The 12,665-nt window shown below is 35.4% G+C and overlaps 1 protein-coding gene across 2 annotated transcripts in view; it reads right to left on the reverse strand.

Moving 5' to 3' along the window:
- LOC129230592 (glutathione synthetase-like) overlaps window positions 1–12,665 on the reverse strand; it is a 35,615-nt gene that overhangs the window by 18,455 nt on the left and 4,495 nt on the right. For both annotated transcript variants that reach the window (XM_054864999.1, XM_054864997.1), the window contains exons 4-6: window positions 8,120–8,262; window positions 7,950–7,992; window positions 4,000–4,073 (exon numbers count right to left, since the gene is read on the reverse strand). In XM_054864999.1, coding sequence (XP_054720974.1) covers window positions 4,000–4,073; window positions 7,950–7,992; window positions 8,120–8,262 — 260 coding nt within the window. The remainder of the gene's footprint in view (window positions 1–3,999; window positions 4,074–7,949; window positions 7,993–8,119; window positions 8,263–12,665) is intronic.

Genomic DNA, 12,665 nt, shown 5'->3' on the forward strand with positions numbered 1-12,665 from the left:
ATTAATATTATGATAATTCAATAATGAGGGGAAAAACAATAAATAAATTAAATAAAGAAGTATTCCTAAACAGCATGGTGACTTAATATTTATATTTAACTTTTTAAGGAAAAAAGACGTCTCTTAACCATTCAATACTTGGATCTTAAAAGAAAAAATGTTTATGTTTTGGAATTGACTTTTTAAACGTTAAATTAAAAAAAAAATTAATTCTCTGTATTTTCCAGGGTTTAAAGAAAACTTTCAAAATTCCTTGGATTTTCTCTCTCTTTTTTTTTTTTTTTTGTGGATTTTTGAATTTGTTGTATTTTTCCTGTTTTTTTTTTTTTTTTTCGAGCTTTCCTGTTACATGGCATCCTTCATATAAAAAGCAGTTTTACGCTGTGCTTACTGTTCTTCATTTGGAATAATTTTGTTCCCAATTATGAACATATTTGCAACATCTCATGTTTCATAAAGTACATTTTTTTTCTTTTTATCCACATGAACACTGTTATATTTTTAAAGTATTTTATCTCCAGTAATTTCAGCAAATATACTTACAAAATAACAATGCAAAATGTAGTAGGGGCCTACCATGTTTTTCTTGCCTAGGGCCCGCCGAAGTCAAAATAGGGCCCTGCATACGAGGTGTGGCTAGAAAAAAACCGAACTGATGCTATAAAAAATTTTTATTTTCCATTATTTACTATTTGATGTTATCTCCTTCAATGTACTCTCCTCCTCGGTCTATACACCGCTCCATACGAATTTTCCACTGTTCATAGCAATGCTGCAGATCATTTTCGGTAAGTCCATACATTACTTCCGTCGCTTTTTCTTTTACTGCTTCAACACTCTCAAATCTAGTTCCTTTCAAAGCTGACTTGACTTTAGGGAAAAGAAAAAAATCACAGGGGGCCAAATCAGGTGAGTAGGGTGGATGGTCTAAGATGGGAATGTTGTGATTGGCTAAAAACGTCTTCACTGACAATGCATTGTGAGCTGGGGCATTGTCTTGGTGCAGGATCCATGTCTTTTTTTTCCACAAATCGTTCCGTTTTCTCCGTACTCGCTCACGTAGGGTAGTCAGGATGCTAATGTAGTAATGCTGATTCACTGTTTGTCCCTCTGGTACCCAATCAATGAGTACAATCCCTTTGACATCAAAAAAAACAATCATCATTGCCTTGAATTTCGATTTTGACATTCGTGCTTTTTTTTGTCGTGGAGATTTCCAATGCATCGACTGGCGTTTGGTTTCGGGATCGTAAGTAAAAAACCACGATTCATCACAAGTAATAACATTTTGTAAAAAGGTGGGATCTCTTTCAATGTTTTCTAGGATGTCAGAACAAATTATTCTTCGGCGTTCCTTCTGTTCAATTGTGAGACACTTTGGAACCATTTTTGCACGCACTTTGTTCATGTTGAAATTTTCATGAAGAATCTACCTAACACTTTCCTTGTCAATTCCTGTCAACTCAGACATTGCTCTGATTGTTAAACGGCGATCTTCTCGAACAAGTTTACCGATTTTTTCAATGTTTGCATCAGTTTTTGCTGACAATGGTCTGCCAGCGCGAGCGTCATCACTTGTGTCATCTTTAAATCGTTTAAACCACTCAAACACTTGTGTTCGCGATAAACAATCATCGCCGTAAACTTGTTGCAACATTACAAACGTTTCACTTGCAGATTTTCCAAGTTTGAAAAGAAATTTACACGCTGTTCTTTCTGTACACTCAACATTTTTCCGACGCACAGATAAAACGTCAACTACTTAGAACAGACGCCACGGGCAGACTGAGTGCAGGAGGCAGATGAAACTCGAGCAGTAGGCGGAGCAAGAGTCACGTGACAGGCCAGGCGACTTTCAGCCTTATTGCATTCGTTTTATTGTTTCACCTGTGCTAGTTCGGTTTTTTTCTAGCCGCACCTCGTATAATAATATATCCTTCTTAAAAACAATATCCAAGACCATCACTTTTCATGTACCAATCATGTTTTTTTTTTTTTTTAACTCAGAAATTTAAATGAGTTACTTAACGAATAATTTAATATAATACATAATTCTGCACATCTCATTCTCCATTGTTTAAAGGACATTTTAAAATTATTTAAGTTTACTTAATTATTAATTACTAAGAAAAGAGAAGAAATATGTGGTTTATATATATATATATATATATATATATATATATATATATATAAGCAAACAGAATTTCAAATATTAAACAAATTATATATAATTAATGATGATAAAAAGGAAAATTGCAAACAGCTATTAAGTAGGAAAAGATAAAGTATGAATCCAGAGCTCATCTGCCGTGGAGGATTCATTAATTATGGTCAAAAGACCAAAAATTTAACTATGAACTAAAAGAGAATGTTTAAGCTCCAGTGCATGCAATATAGAATAACATTGGGCAAAAGCACCACTTCCTAAACTAAAAACAATAAACTAGAGCTCAAACCTAAAACTAAAAGCAGGGGGTTTCGCCTCGACTAATTAGGAAAACAAGTTCCGATAATTAGCCATCCACGGGACAGTACCTGCCTATAACAAAATTATCTTACCTTGAAATCCATGTAAACAGAGCCAATTCCATTGTTCAACCTGATAAAAATCCTTTAAGAAAATTTTGTTATAGGCAGGTATTTCTGGATAAGTACTTTTGAATGTGTGTGCATGTTTCTTTTGTATTGTGTGTATTTTTATTATTTCTTTAAACAATTTATAGCTATATTCAGTAAATTACTGCCCATTAGCAGGGCTAAAGCAGAAATACGTGAAATACACTGCCAGCTCAGTCATTTCCAGCCGAGGACTGCAGTTTCGTGCTTATTAGCACTTAGTGCCTCGCGTTCAATCTTCGAGTTGAACCGAACCATTGCTTCGGTCACTCATCTGGTCTGCTAATTCTATATTAGCTACCAATTTGTTTCACACTCTTGGCTTCCTTAAGAGGTTTTCCATCTCCAGTTCAGTCACTTTCCTATGCCTGGCTGATGAGTGCTAATAAGCACGAAACTGCAGTCCTCGGCTGGAAATGACTGAGCTGGCGGTGTATTTCACGAATTTATAGCTAGTTGTAATTTTTTTTTGGAGAGTCAATACTTTTCCAATATTACCTTCATTTTATCATTTTCTCTTGAGCAGAAGAGGTTTGTGTTTGCTTTTTATCAGCCCTTTGTTTTGAAATTTAAAATAAACTAATTTGATATTGTTAGTTTCTTTTATTCATTTTCGCTTTCTTTTCAAAATTCTTTACAATTACAGTTATGTAAATATCTGAAAATATGTTTCAATTTATTATGTTTTACTTCTATGCAAATTTTAAGGACACTGTATAATTTCTAAATATTATCTTGCCCAGTATAAAGCAAAATAGCGAGACAGTACAACAAACTAATACTGGTAACAACACATTACCATTTGTTAGGCTAAGAAGAAAAATTTTCTGTCAAAATTTAGTACAGTTGAGACAAATAACTAAAAAAGAAGTCATAAAGTATTACAGCAATTGATGGATGGAATAAATTGTTAATAAGACAAGTGCATTCAAAATTACACTCGAAATTAACTTTCACAAAAGGAAAAGTGAGTGATCAGGGAAATGGAAAAAATAAATACATGGTGCACAAAATCGCACGAAAATGCAATTGATCTCACCATCTAGTTATGACAATATCATTTTACAATCTTTTCGCTACTTTCATTTAATGATATTCTGCTAGTTTGTGCTCTGAAGCCAAATTTTTACATCAATAGATCGACTTTGGTACTGTATCATGGGAAAAGAAATAAACGTATATATCTAATAAGTTAGACTGAAAACTCTTTAATTAAAACTATTTATTATTTTCAGCTAATACCAAAAATACCGGTATTTTACCTCAGCAAATACTGGTATTTCAAAATAGCAAAATTGCTCGAAATACCAGTATTCGGTATATCGGTATTGCAATCACTAGTATGGAGGATGCCGAATGTAAAGGATAAAAAAGAAGTTGAACCTCGGATTGTCATAGACATCCCAAGCTGCAATCAATCCTCTGGCTAATTCATAATCGCTTTCATTCTCAGGTAACTACAGAAAAAAAAATAGTATTAGTTACTAAAAGTACCATTTTTCTTTTCAAAATTACTGTCATGAAAAACAAAATTAAAATATAAAGAACATAAAAACAATTTTATTTGTACAACGAAAAATCTCAAAAAAAAAAAAAAAATTGTTGTTAATAAGTACAATAAAATCCCTCTAATGCGGACACTAACAGGACAAATTTTTTTGTCCGTAATAGAGAGGTGTCCGCAGGACAGGGGTTTAATAATGTTATTTGCATTGGAACTGGGGAATTAAAAATTGTCTGCATAAGAGGGGTGTCTGCCTTTGAGGGGTGTCCGTTAGGAGGGGTTTTACTGTACTTGTTAAGTCCAACTGTAATTCTTTCATTCAGGAATGAATTAAAACCACAAAAAATTTTTCATCAGGAAGAAAGTCAATTTTAAACAAACTACCGTAATACATTAGAAACTATTTCCTTTTCAAGACTGACAGAAATAACAAAACAAGGTACAGTCAACCACAAAATTTTCGTGAAATAGAATTCTTTATTTAAAAATTTAATATTTTTCTAGTTGAGAGTAGAAAAATTGTTTACGACATTATAAAAGCAATTTTCAACATAGAGTCCTTGCTCTCTTGTTATAAAATAACACCCTTTAGTAATATATAAACTCTTCAGTTTAATAACCTCTTCCCCCAACCCCATTACACTAAATATGAGAAAATAAGACAAATTAGACTTAATAAGTTTTACATTGTTATTATTGTACAGTAAATTACACTCGCAGTTCTTACACCTATGAAAACAGTGCAACCTTTTTAATGATAAAGTGAATAAAACAGAGGCATACTATCTGTCCCCCTTACTTCTGCATTCTTTGAAGATACTGCTTACTGTACAGTGATATAAATCCCCAGTAAGTGTTTATCTGTTGAAAGCAAATAGCTATTTCTGTACAAATCCCCTCCTTTCAAGTGACTTTAATAAATGAGCCCTTATAAGAACTTGCCTTATTTTAAAACAATATTCTGTCATGCTTTAGGGGGAAAATTTAAGAGTCCAATAGATAAGGCTAATGAATTTGAATATACAGTGAAACCTCTCTGAGTGGCCAGCCCTCCGTTCCGTTAAAACTTGGGCGCTCTTGAGGGTTTTAATCATTGAATTCGAACTGTACTACTAAGATTCAATTCAACATTTAAAATTAATTTTAAAGAAAAAGAAAAGAAAATGCTTTATTTCATGATTTCTATTTTTTAGGAAAAAATGATTCAATTTGTCTTTGCTTACAATTATAGAAACTATTTTTTTTTTTTTTTCAAGTTTGTTTAATTTGTAAAAATGAATCCCAAATTGAGTTGGCTATAGCTTCCGAATTAGTAATGATGTCGTCAATTTTCTCTAAAGTTTGCCGAGTCAAAAACAGGACGTTTTATTTATTACAACTAATATTGGATTGGCAACATAAAAATTCAGCTCACTTCCTTGCTGATTTTCCCTCATCATACTCGTGCAAAACTTCTATTCGCTGATCTAAATTTAAACAAACTTGCCTTGCCCTCATCACAGTAGTAAAAACTCTAGAATGAAAATGACCAAGACCTTTTACTTCAAAAAAAAAACAGCTCAATTAAGGGAAACGATAGTTTATACCTACACGAGCCTTATCTCTAAATATCAATCCCCCCCCTTCTCGTTACAAAAATCTAAACATAGAAAACACCTGGCCATTCTTTTAGTAAAAAGTTAACGATAAATAAAATAAAAAAACTGAAAGGGAAGAGTAGCCGCCAGTCTATTTTGTAGCCCAGACAGGCAACAACCCAGTTGCTCAGAGGAGTTTATCAGAAGTGGACGCTCAGAGAGGTTTCATTATATTTGAAAAAACTGCAATACAGTGAAGCCGCGAAAGTCGAAACGTAAAGTGGCAAGGGACGACTCTAAACATTTATAATAAAAGCTGCATCAAGTAAGATTGACATATTTAGCATTTTTGTAATAAAAATTTGAAGATTTACATTAAATATTAAATGTAATACTCTTTATTTATTATAATAATGGAAACATATCTGCTTGTACTTATGTATACTATATTTAGTAATGGTACATTATCCAATCTATAATCAAGCAATACTTTGCTCAAAGCTCACTTTGGTAAAAGTGGGAGGTAGCAGTGTTCATTAACATTAACCATTGCATCAAATAAATAATCAGTGTACAAAAGTTTCAAAAATATTTTTGCATCAATTCACATAGTATCAATTATCAATGCTAGAGTAAGGCGAAAAAACATGGGAATAGTGTTCATATAAACATTTGAAGTATTGGGGTAAGAAGGGCAAATTCAACAAAAAGTGGCTTTCAGAAAATACTTCTGCAACATTTCCAGAAAGCAGCAAATAAGCGGCTTGGGATTATTTGCTGCATGTTGTATGTAGGAAAGAAAGGCAAATTCAATGTGAAAATTTACCAGAAGATTCTCTGAAAAGTCTAAATTCAGATACGATAGCCGAAAAAAAGGAGACCCAATGGTGCAAGGATCGAGTATTTCAAATATATTTTAATTAGATTTTAATGTATTCCTTCACACTAATATTTTTTCATACTTTCATTTTAGTTTAAACTTAAGGTAAATAGCAACAAGTGGAAAAGGGAAAATGGTTTGAGGTTAAAAAAATGCTCACTATTTTAGTTAATTTTCAAAAAAAAAAAAAAAAAAGCTTTTCAGGATTTGACAAACCCCATGTAAATAAGAGGGCCAGGTCTGTCATTTTTTGAGTGATCAGGGGGTGGGGGGTTTCTACTGACCTCCTCCTAGATTTTAGAAACATTATGAAAATATGCAATTTTGAATGAGTTTTGCAGTTTTTCAATATAAATTGAACATAAACCCTTGCTCCCCCCTCTCCGGAAAATTCTGAAATGAGACCTGAAGAGGGCTAGAACTAATCATTATACAAATACAAATACAAAAGTGACGACCAGCAACAGGCTCTGGGCCCAGCTAGACTTGTCCTAGTCAATTTACAATCCCCAATGAAGATCAAAAGCCCTCTTAAAACTATCTACTCCCTTGCTCATTACCACCTCTTCCGATAAGTTGTTCCAAGGTTCCACTACCCTGCTAAAATAATAATTTTTCCTAATATCAATGTTAGCCTGAGATTTAAATAGCTTAAAACAATGACCCCTTGTCCTGTTTTCAGTGCTAAACATCATCTCAGTGCCCCATAACATCTTTCATTTTAATAAATTTAAACAACTGAATCATGTCCCCTCGTTCTCTTCTTTGCTCAAGACTGTACATTTTTAGCCTTCTAAGCCTGGAATCATAATCTAAGTGGGAAAGTCCATTTATTAGCCTTATAGTCCGCCTCTGAACCCTTTCCAATACATTAATGTCTTTCTTAAGATAAGGAGACCAAAACTGAACAGCATACTCCAAATGGGATCTTACCAAACTTCTATATAAGGGCAGAAGAACTTCTTTAGATTTGTTTGAAATAGATCTATTGATAAACCCAAGCATCTTATTGGCTTTGTTACTAGCAATGCTGCATTGTTGGCTAAACTTTAAATCCTGACTTATTAAGACCCCCAGATCAGTAACTTTGTCTGCCTGACTAATGACTGAACCTTGCAAATAATAACTTGTACACTTATTTCCATGCCCTAAATGTAGCACTTGACATTTCCCAACATTAACAGCCATACCCCATTTATCAGCAAACTCCGTAATATGATCTAGATCCTCTTGCAGCTGATTTGCTTTTTCTTCATTTTCTACAGTAACCATAACTTTGACATCATCAGCAAAACAATTCATGTTCCCAGAAATATTTTTGTAAATATCGTTCATAAAGATGTTCATACAGTTGAATGAAAGACATATTTACCAGATGATGGAAAGCTTTCTGACCAAGCTTTTCCAACACAAACCTATCAAAAAGAAAACAAACAATGAATGAGAATGTGTCAGAGAGTGGACGTTAATCAAGTTCAGTAAACATGCAAACAAGCAATTCATTTTTAAACTGAAAGCAGCATACGAGGTAAACTGTCTTACTCATGCAAATGTCTTACAGAAGGTGCCAACCCACCAAATGAGGCTGCAATGGCATTGTTTTCCACTTGCTTCAAACCTATTACATTCCCGGAGTCATCCATGTTCAGAAGGTAATCGGAACGTAGCAAACCCAGGCTTGATTGCTGCAAAACCAAAAAGTAATGACATCATCATTAGTTACATGAAATACACCGCCAGCTCAGTCAATTCCAGCCGAGGACTGCAGTTTCGTGCTTATTAGCACTCATCAGTCTGGCATAGGAGTGATTGAGCTAGAGGTGGAAAAACTCTTAACGAAGCCAAGAGTGCCAAACAAACTGGTAGGCAGGGGTTATGTGTAGGGGAACACATTGGAGATAGTGACCACAACAGTATTAGGTTCGGGATTAAATTTGATATGCACAAAGTAGAGAATTTTAGGTTTGTGCCCAATTTCAGAAATACTGACTTTGTGGCACTTCGGCAGAGTTTGAAAGCAGTTTTTTCTTCTGGATTGGACAATAGCGATGTGAATCTTCAGTGGGCAGAGTTTAAGGAAAATCTAGCGAATACGGTTAGGGATCATGTTCCTTTTAGGAGAAAGGGTGTCAACACGAAAATTTGGCCAATGTGGTTCTCCAGGGAAACTAAAGACGCTCTAAATTACAAGCAAACTGCTTTTCATAGGTTTAGAGAAACAGGTCACAGTGCAGATAGGCTCCAATATTGTAAGGCAAGGCGTAAATTTAAGTATTTGGTATGGATTCAGAAAAGAGAGTTGGAGCAAAGACTGGCAAATAACATAAACAGGAATCCCAAGAGGTTTTTTGCATACGCTAATTCGGGGAAAGTTCGAAATAGTCATATTGGGCCACTGGTTGATGAGCACGGAATTTTAATTCAGGACGATAGTGATATTGCTAATGTTCTTAATAACTCTTTTTCGAGTGTTTTTAACGATAACTGTATCTCAACAGTTGACACCAACAAGACACAAGCTATAGTACAGCTTGAGGACTTTGTATTTTCCAGGGATGACGTTTTACTTCATTTGAAAAAAATTAAAGAGACGAAGGCCCCGGGGCCAGATAATATTTATCCAAAAATTTTAGTTGAATGTGCAGAGGAATTAGCAGATGTAATCGCAAACATTTTCAATGCTTCTTATAATTCGGGGACAGTGCCAGAGGACTGGAAGCTGGCTAACATTACACCGCTCTTCAAGAAAGGGTCTAAAGGGAGTGCGGGAAATTATAGACCTGTGAGTCTAACTTCGGTGGTTTGCAAAATTTTTGAAACATTGATGAAAATTAAGATAGTAAATTTTCTAGAGACTAATAATCTATTGACTAGTTTTCAGTACGGTTTCAGGAAAGGTAAATCTTGTGCAACTAATTTATTACATTTCTATGACAAAGTTACCATGGCTTTGGACAATAAGAAGCCTATAGATGTTGTTTACATTGATTTTCAAAAAGCTTTCGATAAGGTACCGCACATTGCTCTACTTAGCAAATTAGCTGATATAGGAATAGGAGGGAAAACTTTCATTTGGGTAAAAAACTGGCTGACCGGAAGGAAACAAAGAGTAGTTGTAAGGGGAAATTATTCTAACTAGGGGGCTATCGCCCCCTGCTCGCTATCGCTCGCCAACCCCCGGAACTGCTTACGCAGTTCCCTGTGGATCGCTTCGCGATCCATGCTCGCTTCGCTCGCTCGCTGTATGCCAATACATTAGCCTAGCTAAAATTTTCCGTAAAAATTAAAGTTGGTAATTGCATTTAGGTCACCATCCATTTAACCAATATGAAAATTACGTTCATAATGTTAATTTGTCTGCTTTAGCCAGATTTTCGACAGTTTAACTTTGCTGTATGTAAGATGACTGCCTTGGCAATGTGCACAACTTTACCATTATAGATACAAAAGTGTCTGTCATTGCTTTGGAGAGATTGCACTTCTACCTGTTGGTCCGCGGAAGGTATTTTATTTCCCTTCTACCACCCATTGGAAAACCAATGAAGGCATTCCCCTATCCGCCACCTGGGGACGCGCCCTCTAGGGGTTACAGGCTCCCCCGAGGGATGTATTTACATTATTTACACTCTTATATATATTTACATATTTACACTCTTATATATTCTAATCTGAGAAAACTTCCTCATATACACAATTAAAAATGTCCCGTTTGGGAGCCACAACTGACACTGCTTCAAAAGATCTTGTTCTTGATAATGCCACATAGAGCTGGCCATGACTAAAAACAGGCTCAGAGAGCACCAAACATATTTTCTCAAACGTTTGTCCTTCTTGTTGTTATTCTGAATCCTTGCCACGTCACGAACAAAAAATGGTTTAACTAAAAACGCGAAAACTCGCCAAGGCTACTTTGCTTGCACAATACTAAAACTACTATAACCCTAAACAAATTTGGCGAAACCTTTCAGCTGAGAATAAAAGGAATAAAGTAAATTCTTTCTCGGTTATTCATTTTGAACTGAACTGTCGTACTGAAGCAGAGAATAGACGACGCTCAAAGCGCCTACGCGTTCAAAACAACATTGCCGATGAACATGATTGTGGAGCAATGTGTGAAGAATGCGAATTTTGTGGTGCTCTTTATTGGCAGAAAGAGCGTAATACTGCAAATAAATATACTAAATGTTGCCATGACGGAAAGGTGCGGTTACCGGCATTGTGTGACGCACCTGATCTGTTGAAGGAACTGCTGACTGAAAATTCCCCAGCCGCTAAAAATTATCAGCAGCGAATCAGAGAATACAACTCTGGAAATGGCTCGTCTTAAATTGGATTCAAGAACGGTTTCCTGCCTTCTTTGAGCTTTTCTTTGCTGATTAAGGTTGAAATGGGCCACAGCCCGACTCAAACTCATCTCAAAAAAAAAAAAAGTTCGTTGAGTATTCTGTGATTCAAGATTTCAAAACAACGTAGAAGTTTGTTTACATGATTTATCGGCGAAGTGTTGCCAACAGAGGTTTAGAAATTCACCCCTTCATTTGCCGGCACGTAAGAGAATTATATATATAGATTGGAGTGAGGTCTTAAGCGGGGTTCCTCAAGGATCAGTGTTAGGGCCTGTTTTGTTCATTGTCTTTATGAACGATATTCACAAAAACATTTCTGGAAACATGAATTGTTTTGCTGATGATGTCAAAGTTATGGGGACTGTAGAAAATGAAGAACAAGCAAATCAGCTGCAAGAGGATCTAGATCATATTACAAAATGGGCTGATAAATGGGGTATGGCTGTTAATGTTGGGAAATGTCAAGTGCTACATTTAGGGCATGGAAATAAGTGTACAAGTTATTATTTGCAAGGTTCAGTCATTAGTCAGACAGACAAAGTTACTGATCTGGGGGTCTTAATAAGTCAGGATTTAAAGTTTAGCCAACAGTGCAGCATTGCTAGCAACAAAGCCAATAAGATGCTTGGGTTTATCAATAGATCTATTTCAAACAAATCTAAAGAAGTTCTTCTGCCCTTAAATAGAAGTTTGGTAAGGCCCCATTTGGAGTATGCTGTTCAGTTTTGGTCTCCTTATCTTAAGAAAGACATTAATGTATTGGAAAGGGTTCAAAGGCGGGCTACAAGGCTAATAAGTGGACTTTCCCACTTAGATTATGATTCCAGGCTTAGAAGGCTAAAAATGTACAGTCTTGAGCAAAGAAGAGACCGAGGGGACATGATTCAGCTGTTTAAATTTATTAAAACGAGAGATGTTACGGGGCTAAAGTTTAGCACTGAAAACAGGACAAGGGGTCATTGTTATAAGCTATTTAAATCTCACGCTAACATGGATATTAGGAAAAATTATTATTTTAGCAGGGTAGTGGAACCTTGGAACAGCTTACCGGAAGAGGTGGTAATGAGCAAAGGAGTAGACAGTTTTAAGAGGGCCATTGATCTTCACTGGGGATTGTAAATTGACTAGGACCAGTCTAGCTGGGCCCAGAGCCTGATTTTCCTGATTTCCAAGTTAGCCTGAGATTTAAATAGCTTAAAACAATGACCCCTTGTCCTGCTTTCCCCGCAAAAATTTAATCCATTTACATCTTTCATTTTGATAAATTTAAATAACTGAATCATGTCCCCTCTGACTCTCCTTTGCTCCAGGCTATACATGTTAAGCCTATTAAGTCTGGTATCATAATCTAAATCTGAGAGTCCCCTTACTAATTTAGTTACCCTTCTTTGAACCCTTTCCAATACAAAAATATCTTTCTTCGGATAAGGCGACCAAAACTGAACAGCATACTCCAAATGAGGTCTTACTAAACTCCTATATAAAGGCAGAAGAACTTTCTTAGATTTGTTTGAAATAGATCTATTGATAAAGCCAAGCATTTTGTTGGCTTAGCAATACTGCACTGTTGACTAAACTTGAAGTCCTGATTAATAAAGATACCCAGATCCATAACATTTTCTGCCTGATTTATAACTGAACCCTGTAAACGATATCTCATACGCTTATTTCCATGACCTAAGTGTACCACTTGACATTTCCCTACATTAACTGCCATACCCCATTTATCTGCCCACTTAGTA

This window comes from Uloborus diversus, chromosome 9 (assembly GCF_026930045.1).
Source record: "Uloborus diversus isolate 005 chromosome 9, Udiv.v.3.1, whole genome shotgun sequence".
Lineage (NCBI taxonomy): Eukaryota > Metazoa > Arthropoda > Arachnida > Araneae > Uloboridae > Uloborus > Uloborus diversus.